The sequence below is a fragment of the Hippocampus guttulatus genome, chromosome 15, assembly GCF_054856545.1.
Source record: "Hippocampus guttulatus isolate MCC_2025c chromosome 15, RoL_Hgut_1.0, whole genome shotgun sequence".
NCBI lineage: Eukaryota > Metazoa > Chordata > Actinopteri > Syngnathiformes > Syngnathidae > Hippocampus > Hippocampus guttulatus.
Genome location: NC_141275.1, coordinates 6,642,101 through 6,662,892, shown reverse-complemented (window position 1 = coordinate 6,662,892; position 20,792 = coordinate 6,642,101). Strand labels below are relative to the sequence as shown.

Sequence of the window (20,792 nt, the reverse complement as noted above, 5' to 3'; positions counted from 1 at the left end):
GGCCCGATCCCAGGAGGGGGACACTCACGATGAGTGTGTACACTGACTGGAAATTGATGCCTTTCCGCTCACAGAATACAGTAAATTGACACTTCAAGGACTACTCGTATTTGAGTTTGATGCGACATACCTCCTTTTCTCTATTGTATTATTTTACTTCCTCTTCCGCCTGTGTTGATATGAGACAATAAACATGATGTGCATAATGAGAAGTGATTAAAATCATCATTTACTTAAAAGCAACCCCAGGTGTCAATTTGAATAGTCCTGTTGCTTTCTCAGCTCGCTGATGAGTGCATCCTACTTTATTACCGTCACATCACCTTCATTGGATTACGATGAGTGAATCTCATCTAATTACTGAATATGATCTCATGACAATATAGTGGGTATCAAAAGTAAAAGCATGATATGAACTCATTCAATTTTCAGACCCTTTAAAGTCTTGGGGAAAAAATGAAAACAATATAAATAAGTACAGAGGATTGAATGTGTGCAGTCTGAAAAGACAGAAATATGCTTTTGGGACTTTTTTTTCAGGTCAATATGAATGTCATTGAGTATTAAGTAATACCTTTTCATATCCTCACTGCCCTGTGAAAATCGTTGCAAGCCTACAAATTGATTTTGATTAAGATGTACTTAGTGTAAAATCTGCCAATTAATCATCCTCTTCGTTTCCTTCCAGACCTGTACTGCACCCTCGAAGTGGACTCTTATGGATACTTTGTGAGCAAAGCTAAGACCAGAGTCTTCAGAGACACCGCCGAACCTCAGTGGAATGAAGTCAGTGGAAAAAAAAATAAAAGAATAAAACGTTCTTCAGGTTTTCAGCTTGACCTTGCCGGCGCTTTATTAACCGTCCTCGTGTCCTTCAACAGGAGTTTGAGATCGAGCTGGAGGGGTCCCAGTTCTTGCGAATCCTGTGCTATGAGAAGTGCTACGACAAGAGCATGCTCAACAAGGAGGACAACGAGATTGTGGATAAGATCATGGGCAAAGGGCAAGTTCAGGTAAGAGAGGAGGAGCCACCAGTGATCTCCCCCCCCCCCCAAAAAAAAAATTGAGACGCTTGTGTGTCCTTCTTGGGGAGATTTCCCAAACACGTGACTCCTTTTTGATTGGCTGTCTAGCCTCTTAGCACAATGGCGCGGTTTTGGAGTGGTTAGCCTCTACTTTCTCTAGTTGGAGTAAGAGAGCCTGAAAGCCACTTTAGTCAAATGGGATTTCCCCAAGCCTTGTTGTGAGAAATATGCAATAAAAATTCCTTTTGGGGAGTTGTAAACCATTTGCCGCCTCCACAATGGAATCTTCGTGGTTACTTGGAGGCTAAATGCTCTCCCTTCTTTCGTATATGATGAGGGTTTTTTTCAGAGCCCCTTACAGAGGAGTCATGTGTGAGTTTTTGCACAAGGGAAATGTCGGTTGGTCAAGTGAAGCCTGCCTATTGTCATTTTCCCCCTCGATTATAGCAAATTGCTATCATTTGCTCAAGCTTCACCTTATGATCTCCTCTGAGGGTTGTAAGTACCTCTTATCGTCAGTTTAAATGAATTTAAACATTGAGCTCGTTATTGGTGAGCCTGGATGTCAAACTTGAGCAGATCATCTGATTCGGTGAAACCGTTTCAATGTTTGTTGCTTCAGCGAGATCGGTGACAGTTTGACAGCTGACGTATTTATGTCGAACTCGACGGAAAGTGGGGCAAGCATTAGATCACCCACATGACTTGTGTGTGAAAGGAAAGCTTCAACTCCAAAATGATGCCTTGGCGCGCGTGGGCTGCTTCTCATTAAGCATATTTCGGTTTGGAAAACAACTTCAACAAACTCCCAACGTTTCCTGTTTTCTCTGCGCTGCTTATGCGGATCTTTGTCTCATCTGTGAGTCACTTGTACAGCACACATCGTGTACATTATGGCTGTCGTTTAGGAAACATTCGGTTCACAAGCTTCACTCGCTATCATGACCTGAGGTTTATTTTAAGTAGGACTATTCATAATGTTTTTTGTCATGAGGATTTATTCGAATTATGACGCCACCTCTAAAGCTGAACGCTGTGGTTATAATTTTTTTTTGAGGAATTCAGCAAATCATGTCATACCTCAGTTCGGTGAGTATCGGCAGATTAATTTTGTAAGTGTTTTGCTTCTCCTCTGGCCTTTGTGGCCTTTTCACTACATTTTCCCCCCCAAAGGAACAGCCAGCCTTAGCAAGAGAAGAAACAGCTTGAAAGGTCAAAAAGAGAAAATGCACCCCCAGTTAAGTGAGGTGGGCTCACATTCAAAGCAGTAACGCTGCAGTACGCCACGTTACATTTGCTGCTTACCAAATTTAAGACTTAGTGGGTTGTGGCTTGTGCATGTTTGTAATAACAGTGGTTAACTTTTGATTATAGAATATTTGTTTAAAAAAAAAGTTTGAGTGATGAGGCTTCAGAGTCAATCTACTTTGCATTATCCCTGTGTTGTGAACGATAAGCTTTTTCTGTTAAGTGATTAATTGCACTTTTACAACTGTTTAAATAGTTAAAATGTTCTTTAGAATAGTTTTACTTCTATTACTTCCTTTGGGAAATTCAGGATTCAAACAAATTCAGAAGTCCATTAATGTCCTGCAACTTGTTCTGTTCCACCCCAGAGGTTCCACTTCATAATAACTCCCTGTTACAGTATTTGTTTATTGTTGTCCTTTTCATGTTTTTTTTAAATTCCTTTTTTTTTTTTTTTTTTTTTTTACTCATATAGAACAGTAAATCCCACCTACATTGTCTTGGCCGCCAGTCACAGAGACAAAAGTTGCTGGGAACATCCACTTCTAGCCAACAACAGAGGGGGGTGGGGGGAGCAAATAAATACACCACATGTTTGAGACATAAAATGAAGACGGAGAGAACGGAGGGCCATGTCCCAAACCCTTGAGAGGGTGGGAACAGTGTGCGCCTGATTATGTGAGTGGGAAGTTTTAGAGAAACAAAATGATTCGCTTTCGGAAGATGTTCTTCGCTGGTCTCTCAGTACTGTGTGTAGTACATGGACATTTTGGGCATTGCTGTCTTGAAACAACCTGAGTTTTGTTCGGTTTTTTATTTATTTCTGGTACCTCTACTTGCGAACCTCGCTTCATACGAAATTTTCAAGTTATGAAACGCATCAACAGGAAAATATTGCCTCTTGTTACGAAAGAAATTTCAAGATACAAAAGGTAAAAATACAGCATGGACTGCTACTCGCAGCTCTGAGTTTCCTGAATGCAACATAGAGCGGCTCTGCCACTGGCTATTACCCGAGCATCATCCTGGCATCCCATTGACTAAGAGAGACCTCTATCGCATGTGTCTGTGTGTAGATCAGGGGTGTCAAACGCATTTCACATTGTGGGCCACATACGGCCTCGGTAGATGTAAAGTGGGCCGGACCATTAAAATTATACCATACTCTGCTATACTGTAAATAACCAAAACAATGTCTTTCCTTTGTTTTGGTCTAAGGAAGCACAAGAACATTAGGAAAATGTTGAAATGTAATAAACAGATTTTTTCCAAAACATTTCATGAAGCTCCTTAGATTTCCTTAGACAAATGTGCAATTTACTTTTATCATGCACATGTATGTATTGCAACTGATCCCACTGATTGTACAAAGGCACACAACTTTAACAAGTAATTCGTATTGAAAAATATAGTAATGCACTTTTAATATTAAACGAGATTTATAAAGAAAGGAATGTTTAAACCATTTACATGTGCAGAGAAAATCTAAATGTAATCCCTGCTTACCCCTTACAAACCAAAGAGAAAGCTATTAAATGTGTAAAGAATAAAGTATTCACATGTCCTTGATAGTGTCTGCTGTGTTGGGTCTGTCTCAGTGACAGACTGAGGCTGCTGTTGTCTTCTCTTATCAAAACAATGTTGTCTTTTACTTTGATTAAAACAGTGTGTCACCCTAGCGGATACTCCATGAATTGCATCGTATTAAAAATATTCATTCCGTGTCTTATGCATTTTTTCACTTTTAAATTATCCTGCGGGCCTGATCAAACCTCCTTGCGGGCCAGTTGTGGCCCGCGGGCCGTATGTTTGATAGCCCTGGTGTAGATAAATAAACGTGTCTATGCAGCCTCCTCTTCATTCACCCCTTGGGCCATGAGGCACTCCAATAGTTTTATGTAAATTTGAATCAACCAGAAAAGGTGTTCACCTGTCGGTTGATCGCTCACTATGCTGATTTTGCCTTGGACATTTTTCAAACGATTGTCAAAAGCCGACAAAAGCAAACATCCTTGGATCAGTTCTTTGCAAAATGCCATGCAAAAACCACTTCTGAGAGCGACTTAAGAGGGCTAAAAAGATGAGGACGGAGTTAAAAGTTAAATGACCATCATTTTTATTCTTTATTCTTTGTTTGTCTACATTCTGCACAACTCATTTAATGTGCAATAATTTATTTGGAACATGTATTTGTTACATATTTTGATGCATTTTTATGTCTGAATTTTGGGGGCGCTTGGAACGGATTAGGGCCTTTCCATGGAAACCACGTCTCTATTTGCAAATTTCTAGTAAAGAAATTTCTTCCAGAACCAATTAATTTCGTAAATAGAGGTACCACTGTAGCTTTTCCATTTTATTAATTTATTTCTTTTGTGAAAAGCACTAATGGATAAAACAAAATAATAGCATTACATACTTGTGTGTGTGCTGTGACAGACATTTGTCCGGATTGCAGATACTTTCACTCAAGCTGTTTGCTTTCTTGGTGAAGTCAAGTTAAGAAGGGGGCCTTCAATGTTTTGCTTTCCTCTCTCGAGACCTTCATAAACTTGTGGATTAGTGACTGACCGTAAATGGGCATATTGTACTGAAGTTCTCTTTTTTTCTTTTTTTTTCTTCACCCCACCTCATACTCCTTTTTCTTCACTTTAAACTGATGAGGATCTCTCACGGGATACCTTCAAAGCAGCATTCCCCCCGCCCCCCTGAAAATGGTTAAATGGACAATTTGTGATGTCCACCGGTGACGACATCTATGCAAAACTCTGTTTCGATTGAACGGCTGGTCTGCACGGAGAAATCATTTATTTGCAGCCCTTCAGCCCGTGACATCGCCTGAGCAGATAACCTCTGCCCCCCGGGGTCACAGTGTTAATCCTTCTCTGATCAGCAGCAAGGTCGGATGACACACCTCCCTCGCGTCCATCAAAACGTTAGCCTCAAAGGTTTCCCACTGATCCATATCAGCTCTCCAGGTTGCCAGTCAAAGGAAAGAGCCGTCTCCACTTTGTGATGACTTTGGCATTTTGCCACTCATCTCCCCTTGGCTATAGGTTCTCTATATCCACAGTGACCTTTCTTAGGAATACAAACCTAACACATTTGAAAACTTGAATGGCATTTAACAGAGTGCAGACCACCGCCATGCTGGAATTAGTAACAGCGGTGGATTTAGAGAGGGTTCCCCCCCGTGAGCAGGCTGCTTCCTGGTTAACGGGCGGTTGACATTTTTACGGTTCAGCACTGATGTGCCTTAGTGACTCAAGAGTGAAATTCTTCCTCGGCAATCCACACAATCTCTCAGTCTTTTAGCCTCATCCCTGGAGGAGGTAATTCGCAGAAAGAACTGGGATGAGATCAAAGGATCAGTTTAATGATGAGCACAGATGGGGAAGCACCAGCAAGATATTTCACTTGCTGTGAAGCTTTTTTGTGTGCTTTGAACAACGGGTCAAAGTTACTCTTTTCATCACCTTTAAACGGAAAATTGTATCTTGTATATTTAGTTGTCATTTAACAGTTTTATTTGGTCTGATCTGATTTAAAATTTTTATGGTACAACATCATTACAGTATCATAAATATGTTGTTGGGTTAGTTATCGACAGACATACATGCAAACATGTGCAGTTGCTGGTCTCCTGTACTCCGAAGTGCACTCGTTCTCTCTCAAGCACTTTGCAAGTTGTCCCAAGTGACACAGGCGTGTGACTTGCCATGCTTTTCTTCAGAGGACAAGTTGCGTAACCGTTCAAGATCCAAATCCCAGAACTCTGTGTAGCTGCGATCCGTCCTATCGCTCAGTGTCCGCGATGCTTTTATCTCTGTAACCCGACCCTCACACGCACCCGATTCCAGCATCCCTTTGGGCTCTCTTCTTGAGTCTTGTTTTATCAGGGGGGGGTCATGTGGGTTGCCTTTAAAAGTGGCCAGTGACCACAAATTGGCCTTATGAGAAACATAAAGACAGGTAGCAGGTGAACGGCTGATCCCAAAGCAGCCTTTACAAGCCTTTTAGATATCAAAGGTGATCCCGCGTTTTTGTTTTTTTTTCTGAGTGCATGTCTGTACTGTGTCTGTAAAGACATGACATGTTCTTTGCTGCATTATGTCTGGCACATAGACATGTCAAATGATCCATGTTGCATTTCCAGTTCTGGTATGTCTCCCAACCAACCTACGCGACCTACAACACCCCTAAAAACACCACCAGGGGTTGTTTTTATGGCTTGTATTTGGGTTGAGTGCGTGTCAACCCTGCACCTCCCGGCATCTGCAGCGTTAATGGGCCCCAATAAGCCGTAATCTGACCAGTTTCCCGGAGATAATGAGAGCCAGATAAGACAAGGAAAAGAGAAAGAAGCGCTGAACTTGTTTGCCAAGGGCTTCTTGAAGCCCCCTCTTCGAAGTGCAGGAGCAGGACAGGCATGCACACATTAGCCGACGTGACTGTAAAAGTACGGGTGCAAAGGGGTTGTAAAGTTGGTGGTGAGCATCTGTCTGCACTCTCATTCCCACTTAAGTGCCGTCGTCTTAAGCATTAGGCGCAGGGATTGACATTTACATGCTTTGTGAAGGGTTTATTGGTGAAAGGGTCCGCAGTTTGGCTAATTGCACATTGTCTTGTGAAGCTTGTAGACAAACGAATCATGTGTAAACAGAAGACCCTATTTCTCAAACAAACATCAGGTTAATAACACGGTACCAGTTGTGAATAGTCTAAGCGTTGCAATTTTGTCATTAAAGCATGCCAGTCGGAGCGTTTGCATGTGTTAATGGTGTCATGTCTTTTTTTTTTTTTTAACCTGCTGTCATTTCAAGCTGTGATCTGTCATGTTTCCAGGCAACAAGTAGATGATAGCTACAAACTCACACACACACACACACACACACACACACACACACACACACACACACACACACACACAGCTGTCAGCAACACGAAGAGCTTGGACTATGTGGAGTCACCCTCCTACATTCGGATGAGGCTGTATTGTTAATGATGTCAAACACAGCCTACTGAATTATCTGGTGTTGATTTACATGCACCTCCTTTTTCATTGTGTGTGTGTGTGTGTGTGTGTGTGTTAGGTAGCTTTTTTTTTTTACATTCGGGTATTATTGTAGTTGAGAATAGTTAAGTTTTTACCGAAAATTTGTTTCCACTGTTTTTAATGTGGCCTATCTGTCTGTCAGTGATTTGGAGTCGTTTCCCCTCAAAGAAGCTTCACTGTGAAAACCCCGGCCTTGGTTATACTTTGTCCATCCAACTTAAAATGAGCGCGTTCTGCCATGAAGTATTTATAGGCTTTAAATAACTACATGCTTTGCTGCAAGCATTTTTTGATCATAGTACAGGATATCCTTCACTTGTCCTCACTTGTCCTCTAACCCTATATTAGGAATAGGCCTTTGCATATGTGTCCTTGATTTTAATAGAGGAAAATCAATAATTGTCTAGTGTGCTATTGGACACAAATCTGTTTTTTTTTTACTCTCCCATTTTGGGCAGTAAATGTCACATTTTATTGGTATTGTAGATCGGCCAAAAGTAAAATGTTGAAATCGCATTTCAGAAGCTGTTCTGCATCTGAGGATCCTGTGTAATGCGTTGAACATGTAAAAAAAAGGCCATTTAAATGCCAAAACAGCTCTCCGCAAGACATTGCTCAGCCTTCTCTCGTTTTTCCACAGAGATCAATTTGTTTTGCCAACTATTTCAGATTGAAGCACTCAATCTCCCCAAGAATAATGGATGAAAATCCAGAGACGCTAAAGGCAAGCTGACCAAGTAATTGGTCCTCATTATACCATTGCATAATCTCGAAGAGAGATTGACTGCAGATGTCTGCTTTCTGAGCATGCCGCACGTGGGGATGGGGGAGCGAGAGGAGGAAAACAATTGGAACGAGAGCCCCAGATGGTGGCAAATTATGGTATGCAGAGAGTTAAAGTGAGAACAAAGGAGCCCATCACAGCAAAAGAAATGAAATGCTCTCCGGAGAGACTCTGTGACTCCCTTTTTCACATTCACCAGCGACCCTTTTTTTTTGTCTTGCGGAGTCTTTGTGCGAAAGGTAATTGGAAACAGTCGAAAGCGGGGCCAGTTTATACAATGACCGTCATCTTGGCGCTTGTCAAATTCTTTGCTCAGATAACTCTGACAGAAAGACCTTCAGTTAAGCCATATATTATGTTTTACATTTTCTTTTTTGGGGGGGGCGGTAATCAGTCAGCTGGACTGCCTTTTTAAAATTTCCCATAGCTCTTCTTATTGTCTCAGTTGATAAAGCGTCCTGATGAGATTAATAGTGTGGTCGGGGGAAATGGAGCACGACATTGACAAGCTCACACTTTGATTATCCTTTTGTCGTGACACAGCAGTGAGGTTGCTGTTAGCAAAGTACTTAGCAAGTCACTCTTAATTAACTTTCACTGTAGCAGAACTTTTGCTGTCATGATTACCTTCAATCGGTATAATTCTTTGGCTGTGACATTGGCAGGCCTCTTTCCCACCACAGCACCATTCTGGAGAAGCAAAAGCTCATTTCATGCACTTGACTGCCAGCGTGCGGCGAGGATCTGTGAAATCCTTCCCCTGTAGATCAGCGGTCACACACACCAAACAGTCAGTAATGGCATTTGCCATTGGAAGACTATTCTTGTCTCTGTGTTGTGCTTTCTCATGGGATTTTGGCCGTCATTGACTTTTCAATTTGACATTCACCTATTTTTATGATTTGCCCAAAGACGAAGAGAGACAGTGCTGTCCCAACATATACAGTCGATTCTGGCTTTCATTTCGCCAAGATTTCGGCATGTGATTAATATCTTTGGCCGACATTTGCCCTTGGCTGCTTTTATTTTGATTTTTACAAAACACTCCCTGAAGAAGAAATGTAAACACTCAATCCCCTCTTGGTGGTGAAAACTCGATCCTGCATATGATGAGCTCTGGCTCTGCACTTCATTATGTCCGTGGTTGGACTGCAAGATTTTTGTTTAGGAATGAGAAATAGCGTGCCAAACAGAACCTATTTTCACCATCCGGCCACAACATCTGCCTTTACAACGATAACGGTTGTGTAATTGCAGTGGTGAGAAATGGAGAGCTGTATCTAATAAAAGCTACAAGAGTTCAATTAAACAGCAAGGATGCGCATCTCCATCGTGGTTATCCTACCTCTCAATACAATGACAAAGATGAGTTACTATCTGATTATGAGATTGCAAGACAAAATGATTCTCTCCAATGAAGTAGTGACATGATTCGACAGATTTTGAGCAACAGTATATAACATGACACTTTTTTTGTTCGGTTTAGATGAGGCTTTTGAAGGCATTGATGAGATTTGAACCCAAATGTTAAGTGAAATCAATTTTATTCGCAAGTTAGCTATATTTCAAGGGACCTTATACATTGAGTGGGTCAAGAACTCCTCATACATTCTAGAAGTGTTTAGGAAAAAAAACAACCGATCCCCACATGAGTACTCGTCAGCGGAGGCAAGGGAAATATCAGAAACGAGGCTGTGTGAGGCGACTGTCTGCCTTGGTTGGTTAATTTGAGATGGAGAAAAAAAGCAGTCGCAAACAGATGGTAGATGCAGAGAGAAGAAAAAGGATTGGAGGGTGTGGGGGGGGGGGGGGGGTCGAGTGGCCGGATGAGGGACAAGAACAATGAGCACAACAACAGTCGCATCAACAACAGTAAATCGAAGCCTCTGGCAGAGATGAGTCATGAGTCATTTCAAGTCAAGCCCGAGCCATCCTTGACGATAAGCTTCATCATCAAGAAAAGTTTGAAGTTTACTCTTGGGGAATTGAGAGAGAGGATATCTTCATTCTGGACTGTGTCAGGAACCTCATAGCTAACCGCTCCCCCTCCAAGTGTACTTTGATGCATTTTTGGAAACACCAGTAATTCTAAACTCTGGGAGCTTAGCGTTCTACTTGGTTGATAAGTCGTCTCAATCTCTTTCGGGCAAGATTGTGCCTTTCTGTGTAGAGCTTTGCATGTTTAGGAGAAGGAGCTCAAATTCAATTAAGATCACAGAGGAGATGAAACGATCATAGCAAAAAAAGTGTACCCCACCCAGGGGCGCAGTGAGTGAGAAAAACATTCTAAGGGCAGGGACGTGCGGTGAGCTTTATGACTGATGAGGCACTGACTCCTCTGCAGTCGGCTATAAAACCAAAAAAGAAGATTAGCCCGTATTTTTGAATATTTCTTTTCAAAGCTTTTAATTATACTTCAATTAATACCACACGGTTCAACAATGTGTGCAAGAAAAACAAAAACACTTAGTTCCCTTTATATTAATAGAGAGAAAGGATGGATGGATGTTATTATAAAGCCCCAATTCTAAAATTACCCACGTCTGGTTTAAGACTTTGCCTCCCCTGCCTGCAGTGAGTGAATGCTCCTGCTGGAAGAGCCCTCGAAAACTGTGTTTTCACTTTGCAACTTTGAAGTGCTGGGGCCCAAGAGGATGTTTTTTTTTTTCATGGGGTCTTAACCCACCGGCTGTACCTTTTGACCCGGTCTCTCGTCCAAAGGTATTTTTTTTGGATGGTGTTTGGAATATGCCATGTATTCCACATCAAGCTAAGCATGCTTTTATGGGTCTCCTGTTGCACAGCGAGGCACAAGCTGGGCCAGAAAAGGGCCGATCCCAACGGTGTCATGTGTGGGAAAATAATGGCTCGAGCAAGAATTTATATTGGTTAATTATTTCATACGTCCCAATATTTTGACATTGGATAAAGGTTCCATTGTTGGTATGATTACAATTATCACGACACATGCGATGCAACCGCACACGATACTGCTTGATACTCTATCACACAATAAGTGACTGAATTCAAGTTAAGCGTTTACCCTTCGGTGAAGAAAAAAAACGTAGTCAAGTGTCAGACAGTATTGGTTAGCTGGAGGTGCCTCAGCTGTTATATTTGCTGTGTTGCTGTTCTGTTTGTGCATGAACGGCGGCAGTGTTTGGCTGACTTCTGCTCAGATGTCCCCCAGTCATGTTACTGTCTTCATGGGTGAGTCATAAAAGACAAACATCCACACTGAAAGGGCCTTGAAGCCACTGTGACAAAAGTACAAGTTCAATGGGAACTACGGTTCACCAAGTGTTGACCTGCGCATAAGTTCGGCTTCCCTCGGTGGACAAAATCTCAACGTTATTTATTACCCATGACAATTTGACATTTCAGTACAGATTTCAGCAAGAATCATGAAAGTTGACACACATGATTTGCTCCCGTGGGCCACATAAAATGACGTGAGGGGCCGGATCTGACTCCCGGGCCTTGACTTTGACACCTGTGATCTATAGGAAATGTACAGTAGACACCCAGCGGTTGCAACTTGTGTCACCACTTGGTCTCATTAAACATCGCATTCATGCACTTTAAATGCGGTGATGTCAAGGTAACTGCAATTTCCTGCTTTGTTTGCATACATCACTGAGATGTTCGCCAAGTCTTCATTCTGCATGCATTTGCTGTGATCCAGCTTTTCAAGTCCTAAATGTATCACTTGTTGGATCACGATCAAGTGGGGAGGCTTTTGTAGTCCTAGCTGGGACTCTGATGTCCAACTCTGATGCTAAAATGGGATCAGAATTACCGGTCGTGTTTTTAGAGTCTTCAGTCACAGCAGCACGGCATTCTAATCTAGTACAACCTGCAAGGCAAAAATAATTATATATGAATCACTCATTGCTTAAATTTACTGTACATTCTGGTAAGTGTCACTGAAAATGGATTGGAGGTGAATGATGCAATGATTGAATGAATGAATGAATGAACATTTCTTCCTCGTTGTTTGTAGCCAATGAATTATTAGCATGTGGGAGTTCTGTCCTATTGCACTTGATCATTGATCAACTAAAGGTAATCAGACGGTTTAATCCCTGGTCTAGCGTCCTCTCACATCATTTTGATAAATTGTTACCACAAGTGCTATCAGTTCCAATTATGTTTTCCTTGTGCAATGAGCCAGTTGTCACGCGGAGGATGAATATAACTCTCCCTAAATTGTCTTTGGGGATGTTTTCAAGTTGTCAGCTGTTTAATTAAAAAAAAAATGAGGGCAAGCCATTGCTGTTACCCAATGTCAATTGGTCACACAAAATCCAGCTGCGGTGCTATGAAGCAAACTGACACCGCTTGTCACATTTCAAGCATTCTGCACACATTAAGGAATGCTCGTCTTGATGTCTTGCGCATTTCTTATTCTAATCCACTTGCACAGCGCAAGAGAGACATTCCTGCAAACGCACACCATCCGACCAAAGTTGAGCAATGCAAGCGATGAACAATAAAGCAGTTGAAATTGCTCGGGAGAACATCACGGCCCTCTTATCTCAAGTGGTCGCTTTCCATCACTTGAAGCAGTCTGTTGCATAACCACGGTGGTGCAATGATGATATCGCAGCGCTCTTTTCTCAAATGTCCCCGGCAGACGCATCAAATGTGTCGAACTGGCACAGGCGATATCTCGATACCTGTTCTCTCTTTCAGTGAGCGGAGTGGGCGTTTATAAGGTCTATTTCTCGGAGTCGCACATTGGCTGAATTATGTAATGTGTTGCGTAATCGCCCGGGAGACGGATGTGTTGAGTTTCACCATGTGCAGAGGAGGTGTTTGGGTATATTGAATCTTCTTGGCTCACTCCAGGATGTTTGATGAAGTCAGCGTGATGTGGGCAGGTCAAAAGGCCACTCATTTTTTTTTCCTCCCCCGGCATCCTCGCTTGTTTTCATGCAAAAATCCAAACATCAAATAGGAGTTGTCGAGACAAAGCCAAACAGACGTGGAGATAAACTCAGGCCAAGAGTTAAGCTCCTCCTTGACAGCCTTGTGAGGTTGTCCTGTCATTTCCAGATTGGTCGTCATAGCAACAAACATATCCCAGTGCTTGACGGGTGCCTATTGTCCTCACAAGACTCATTTCATTTGTTCACTTGATTTTTGTCTGGCACAGACTTCATGGTTGACCCCAGACCTGTTTTTGTCCCCGGGTTTTAAATGGGTTACTGGCTAAAGACAAAAGGCAGCTTAGAAAGCTGATATGGGTTAGGCAACAAATTACTGACCCGGATGAAGAAAATGATTGCTGCTGCTTTACAGTGCATCTGTTAATGAGGAGCTTCACCACCTTCCATTTTGATGTAACCGAAGACACACGAGCACGCACTGGGTCACACCGTGTGACTGACTGGTCTTAATATCACCATAATTGTGACTGTGGAGAAGAGCCCGCCGTGCATGGAAAGATCCACTTTTTTCGTTATTTCAAGATATGGTGTGTTGCAAATGGTTTTGTCTTTAATCTGTAAAATCAAGATGAGGATTAAGAAGGCAGACGTGACGAGGCTTGGCCCATGTGACCGGCCTCTGAGTGTGTTGTTGAAGGGTGCTGCGTTCATCATGGAATCCAAGTGGTATCTTGACTTGAGGGTTCAAATCGATGCATTTGTATATTAAATCGATGTTCCTTGGTCAAATGAAGTGAAATCCCACCAATCTGATCAGTTTTCCATTAACACTCCATTGCGTAATCCGCTCACCTCTTCCTCACTGTTCCCTCCCTCCCTCCCTACTCTGTTCTCATGCAATCTTCCAGGTGGCTGCATGCAGTCACTCGCAGTTTGACTCTCCAGAATAAATAATTCAAGCAGGTCAGTGGCGTGTCATCCTCGGAAGCTAACCTCGCTTCCTCTCTTCATCACTCAAAATGGGTCACGCTGTACAGACGGCCCGGTCCCAGTGTGCAAGAGGGTCGGATGCGAACATACTCAGTCACTGCTTCAGTGCAGGGAGTGAAACAAACCGTTCCAAGGAAGGTCGTGATTATGTGCTCGATCAGTGGATTATGATCCATTTGTTTTTTCTGACTGAAAGCAAGTCAGATGCCTTGCCATTATGTGCGGCTTCACCACAGCGTGATCATAGTCGAACCAGCATGACGACGTGCAAAATAAAATGCCTAAAGAGAGATGCTTGAATGAATCACACTGAAAGGAATATTTATAAAGGGCTTCACAGAGATGTGATCAGATTGTTTGAATGGTGGCTTTGTCAGGACTGCCTGACTAAAAATGCTATTCTGTCTCTCTGTCAATTGATCTGCCTTGTTTTTGTACCACGCCACGGATGGAATTGATATATTTGATTTACAATAACGTAAGTGTCATTTCTTTTTATTATTTTATTTTTTTTATAGAAGATGCACAGCTGCCGTATTGATTTTGATTACTCCCGTGCGCACAGGCCGGCATTCGAAAAGACTCTGGGTTAAATTTACACCCTTGACGGGTCGCCAGCCAATCACAGGTTATTACCATACAAACGTGAAGATGTAAAGCAGTCGATTCACCACTTGAAGCCAAAATAGGCTCGGGAGATACATGCGGTGAAGATGTAATCAGTGGATCAGTGCGGTGAAGATGTAATCAGTGGATCAGTTGAACTAGTGTTCCTTTTGGTAATAGTTTAGCGGAGAAGTAGGTTGGAAGATGATTTTTGGAATTAATACAGGCTGCTGCTTGGAAGCCGTAATCACGAGTCACAAATCGCTTATTCGTAGGTCCCCTTGACTTAGTTTTGAGGCTTTATTTGTCCGCCATTAATATGCAATCTATGAAGTTTTTTTTTCTTCTGCCAAAGCAGTACAGCTCATAGTATGGGAGAGTTTTTGGGTGTACTTTTTTTTATTTTTTATTTTTGGCCAATTCATTGTCAAAAATTGCGGCTCGATGAGATTTAACAACAAATAACCTGAGCCGGAGTGTTTTCACAATCTGTTGTGGTGTGCCAATCGTGTTTGGAATGGAATCCAAATGGCGCAGCTGGACACAATGCAGTTCATTGATTGGTCAACACTGCAGAGTGGCAATAGGAATGGAACGGGAAGAATCCAAACTGTTCTCTACAAGCAACGAAAGAAAACGCTGAAAGTGCTGAACCCAGCAACTTGTATTCTTTTTTTCGCAGCATGCTATGTGCACTGCAACCCTGCACAAATTAAGTGAAGGTTGACTACGTACTCTTCAAATAAAATCAAAATAATTTAATTGTCTTGTGCTTCTCCTGTTTCCTCACCACACCCTGCAACCAGAGAGAGGCTAATGAAACCCTCTTCCTCTTTTCTTGCTTCCCAAACCCTTGCCTTTGTTCCATGTGTTCCAAAGTGCTTAATAAATGATCGAGCGGTTAATCTGTTGAAGATCACCCCCAAAAGGCATAGATGAAAAGAAAAACGGAATCATCTGAAGAAAACCCTGAGGCTGATTCCCCCACCCTGCCAAACCTGCTCTGCGCTCCCGTTTAGTACCTTGAAGGGGGCTCCCTTGATAGTCCGTCCCCCCCCCCCCACTCCCATGCTCACACACACAAACACAAACTTGTGTTTAGACAAAAGCAGCAGGAATGAAATATGATCAGTTGTACTTGCGAGGTTAATTTGTTCTGTGGCTTTATGGTTAAGGCAAATTACTTGTACCCCGTTCAAATGAATTGAAATGACTGTTTTAGCTCAAAAATTCTAACTTTAAAAAAATAATAATAATAATGAAGAAAAATACCACAGTCTTGTAAAAAAGAAAGCCACTTATTTTTTTTTTGCGTGAGGGGGATTATTGCTATTTAATCTGTTACGTGCCGTTTCCTTTCTGTGATTTGTTGGCGACCAATTCAGGCGAGAACCCAACCGGGTCAACTTGCAGCAGCTTCTGCTCACCTACTACGAGTCCGTGACCCGAGTAAGGATAATCAGTTTTGAAAAGTAGTTGGGTGGAGGTTTCCGCTCTTATTTACTTGTTGTTATTCATGTGAGGATTAAAAGAGGATGTCATGCGATTTCATTTAAAAGGTTTTTTTATATACTGTATATATATATATATATGTTTACTCTGTTCTGCTTAAATGACCAAAGCGAATTCTGAACGAGAAGATGTCAGGAGCTCAAACCCCTGTCTCCACCATCATGAAAGTGGGCGGGGGCCGTTCCATATTAATGTTTGAGGAGGTGCAACTGTTAAATCGATCATTAATTCATATCTGCTCGTGAGTGTGAGTGTCATCGAGCCAGTAAGAGGGAGTCGAGACGGTGTCTCGGCAGTCGCAGATGGAGTTTGGAGTAGAAACCAGCAACTAGTTCACGACCCCCGCCCCCCCCGTCATCATATGGAGCGGCTTTACGAGGGCTCGTGCCACACCGCCAATCTATTATTAAGAAGGAAGACGGGACCTGATGTCAGGGCATTCAGGGCACTCGGGGATGAGCCATCTGCTCTTTCACCTTTCAATGACGTGGGCAAATCAATCAGTTTTGTAGAAAGTATATTTAGAGTGCCTGGTGTCGAATTGGTTAACATTTTGGAACAGATTTGACCATAGAAGCACTCTAGGATCAAAATGTCACCATCATAAAAAAAAAAACATTATTGTACAGTGTGTTTAAAAAAATGTGTTTTAAAAAGCTTCGATGGATCGCAGGAGAGGTAGTGTCATTTTCTTACCATTGACATCTTTGTGACTTCTCCACACTGAATTGTGCGACCTGATGAGAGTTTGACTTTAGGGGTTTCGCTGTACTCAGTTGACAGGAATTACAAGTAAAGAAGTAAAAAATAAAAAATAAAAATTCAGCCTGTCTCACAATTGTTGTTTGAATAGCCAACCGACCGCTAAAATGAAGTAGCATGAAATAGCCTGGTAGAGACAAATATTATCTTGGCACACTGCTTTCATGTTGGTCGTCTGCAATTAAAAAAAAATCTTGTTGGGTGTAACTGTTGCTTTGGGGAGAGAGCTGTGGTGGTCTGTCTAGACTTTTCTCGTACGTGGGCTTGTTTTTAGGAGCATAAATACGGACTGATCAGAAATCAAAGTGGCCGGGAATCACCTGATGGTGGATGTGCGTTCACTCGGTGATGTTGATGCGGAGGGGCATATTGGACTCTGGTTGACCCTGTTTTATAGACGACTGAAAGAGTGAAGACTGGCAAGTAGTCTCACCTTGACATGAGAGCAAAAGCGGGTCCGTGAATTATTCTTTGATGACTCCTCACATGAGCAGAATCAACAGTTGAAACGGCGAAGATGACCTATCATTGCAACGCAGTCATGTTTTTGTCCACCTTTAACTCATTCACTCCCAAAGACGTTTTTAAACGTCTTTTCAGACTTGCCGTCTTTACGGACTTCCAGAATTGGCTGGTACTGAATGAGTTAACTGGAAAACGTGTTCTGATTTCAGTTTAAGTGACGCTATGAATGCCCACATTTCGCGTGAACAAATGTTGACATTTCCACACACATTTTGAACCGTACGGCGAAAGGGATTTTTGACTTGAGAGTTTCAACTGTTCTCACTTGGAATTAAGGGTCAGACTGCCGCTGACTCATCTCTTTAGTGCATTGTTATTTATTGATACTTGTTAACCTGTCAATGAGTGGAAATACCCATTTCATCAAAACCGTGGCACCGAGTGCGGAGTTTGCTTCCAAGCTTCTTCAACCGTTCTGCCCAGAACTGCTTTTTACATTTTGGGGGGTGGTTCAAATGTTTTTCTAAATGAATTTGGGTTTTGCGAAGGAAAGTTAAGGTGCTTGCCAGGACTGGCTGCTGTCCCTCAACAAGTTGTCCAATCCGAAGAAAGAGGCCTTGGTTAAGGGGCTCTTATAAAAGACTAGCTTTAGGTGATTCATTGTCATGGAAAGCTAACAAGTCACGCCGCTTGAGCCTCGGACTTGTGTTGTCAACACCATTTTATTTAGAAGTTGAAATCTCTGATCTGGTTTATGGATGTAAAATGCTATTGTGATCAAAACAAGCATTTAGATGATAGACATGCATATCTATTTTTTTTCCCACTGTTTTTCTCTCATCTGACCCAAAAATATCTCATGTCTCCCTTGGGGTTTTCTTCCCTCTCATTTCCCCCCCACCAAAGATTGTTTTCCCAGACATTCTTTCCAAAAAGTGACGCATGGTGTGTGTGTGTGTGTGTGTCCGACTTGCAAATGTTGGGGGTTAAAAATACACTCGAGTAGGGGTTGACTGAGGTCTCCTCGGTGGTGCAAACCAGACACGCACATCGTCCAACTTTTTGCTCGCCATTTATCGTCAGTGTGGAACCCGATTTGTTTGACAATATGTTTTCACGTCTGCTGCGGGCTAACGGAAATGATGATTTTATTTAAAAAAAAATAAATGTTTTTGTTCTGGTCATTTTTAGATGTGGGCCAATGGGAATTGGGGATTGACATCAACAGGGTGGGTGTTTATTTATTTAGAAAGTGAGCGTCCGTAAAGATAGTGGAAGCATTTAAAACTCATCGAGGCAGACTTTGCGTATGGACACGTCACCAAACACAAATATCACCCGCAAGTAAATCAACTGCCGCTTTTCGCTAATCTGTGCAGCTAATAAACTCGATGCATCTTGTGCTGCTTTAATTGCATCTCAAAAATGTATGTATATTTTTTCAATATTCCATTCAGCGCCAAAATTGTGCTCACGCTCACAATTGTACGACCTCGGCGGCATTCAACTCTCGAACTTCCGCTCTTCACTGGAGGCCTGTGTTTGACATTCGAAGGCGTCATACGACCAGCTAACTCATTAAGACTGTTCAGCCCAACAGTGAGACTTTGAAAGCACCCTGGTGTCTTTTCTTGAGTGGAATATTTTGCCCTCTGGTAGAAAAGGAATGTGAGTCAGTGGATGGAGATGGAGTTTGACAGGCATGTCCAGCCCCCCCCCCCCCCCCCCATTGATCCATTCAGACGCCTTTTTGAGAACAGACTGCCCTTTCTGAATAAAGACGGTGATTTGCGTTTGACGTGTCTTTTGACACGACTTTTCAATGTCAGCAGACAGGCGTAGCGTAAAAGGTTTAAAGTGGTGACTGACTTCCAAAGTGCGGGAAGGACCTCTGGAAATGAGAAAACTATTGCAGCATGGTTGAGGAAGTCATCTGCAACAAAAGGCATAAGTAATAGATGGGCAGCGAGGAAGAGGGGGCAGTAAAAGAAAGAAAGCTGGGTTCGTTATAACCCTTTCAGGGACAGCGGTCACTACAGTATGTTATCAGATTACAGGTTATCATTATTGGTGCATGAAAGGGTTAAACGCATTTCCACAAGAAAAGCCGCAGGGATGCTGTTCATATTCATTATTCCCACCCAGCCCATTTCCCCATTAGACATCATATCGGGCTTTTTTCTGCGGCACATCGCTGGCTGCTCACTTCCCGACTGTGGCGACCAACTCTGGGAAAGGTTGACATAAAGGTCAAATGGCTGAACAACAACACTGTACGGCACTGCGCTCTCACTTTCTCTCATTGAGGGTCTTTGCCCCCTCCCTCACTCACCCTCTATTTTGGAGGTGTGTCTACCAACATCTGGAGAAGCTAAGCCGCTTCAGTGGCCAGGCCACATTCACTCCCCCGATCTCCCTCCCCGTTTCCCTCTCTTTTGCTCGCTCCCTCTCTCACTCCGGCACGCTTGCGCTATCAGTGCTGGTAGACAAACTGAACACAGCGAGGAGATGCTGGCAGCTGACTGTGGATCAAGCTCCTAGGTGGAATTATTTGCCAAGCTTATTAGGAAATCATGGCAACATATTGTCCTGAAGCTATTTCTCTTTTGGCCATTTTTGAAATGAAGATCTAACAGAATCTACTGGAGACTTTTTTTTTTTTGCTTCTTTACTTCAATCATCACATCAGGAACTTCCATTGATCTGTATTAGGCTACGCAGAGCTTCATCCTCCGCCCTCCTCCTCCTTTTGTAGTCGCACTTCTTCCACCTGCGTCTGTTGGAAGAGGGCACCTGAGGTTTTTGGGATGACGGAGATCCTCGTGTCGGATGTTAACCTGAACTCGCTGTGCGAGCATCTGGAGCAGCAGTGCTGCGTGGACGAGAATCAGCACAACCTGTCCAGCCAGCCGCAGACCCCTGTACTCAAGAGACACACCAACACCGGGGCCAAGCTATGGGGTCGCGTCCGCAGCAAACTGCTCAGACAAAAGGTTTCTGACCAGCATATGCGCTCGCACACGCACATGGACACACGTGCCCCGCTCTGCTATATCTCGCTTCTATTCATCACTTTGTCACCTCCATCTGTCTACTTTTTCATTTAGTGGTGTCATTCAGTACACATTGCTCTATTGTTCTTATCATCTGGTCTATTCAGCTCACGCTAATAGACCATCCAAGTCGGTTTCTCAATCACACAGACATGAGCAGCTTTTTTGGGAATAGAAATTGAATTCAGATTGCATCAGTCATATAAAAATGTCGATGGATCGTTTTTGTGAATGGCTTTGGTTGCCACTGCCACAATTGTGAATGCAGTCTTTTCACATGTCAAATTAACATTGGTAAGTCATGATTTGTTAAATCGAAGCAATGTTTTGATTTTTACAAGCAGGGGGTGAAACTCTTAACATATGGTTTGTTTAACATATTTCGAGTAATAGAGGGCA

At 42.6% G+C, this 20,792-nt stretch overlaps 1 protein-coding gene across 4 annotated transcripts in view; it reads left to right on the top strand.

Moving 5' to 3' along the window:
- The window catches only part of abr (ABR activator of RhoGEF and GTPase), a 77,269-nt gene that overhangs the window by 45,787 nt on the left and 10,690 nt on the right, over positions 1-20,792 (top strand). For all 4 annotated transcript variants that reach the window (XM_086130630.1, XM_086130629.1, XM_086130632.1 and 1 more), the window contains exons 15-16: positions 689-786; positions 882-1,013. In XM_086130630.1, the coding sequence (XP_085986756.1) occupies positions 689-786; positions 882-1,013 (230 nt within the window). The remainder of the gene's footprint in view (positions 1-688; positions 787-881; positions 1,014-20,792) is intronic.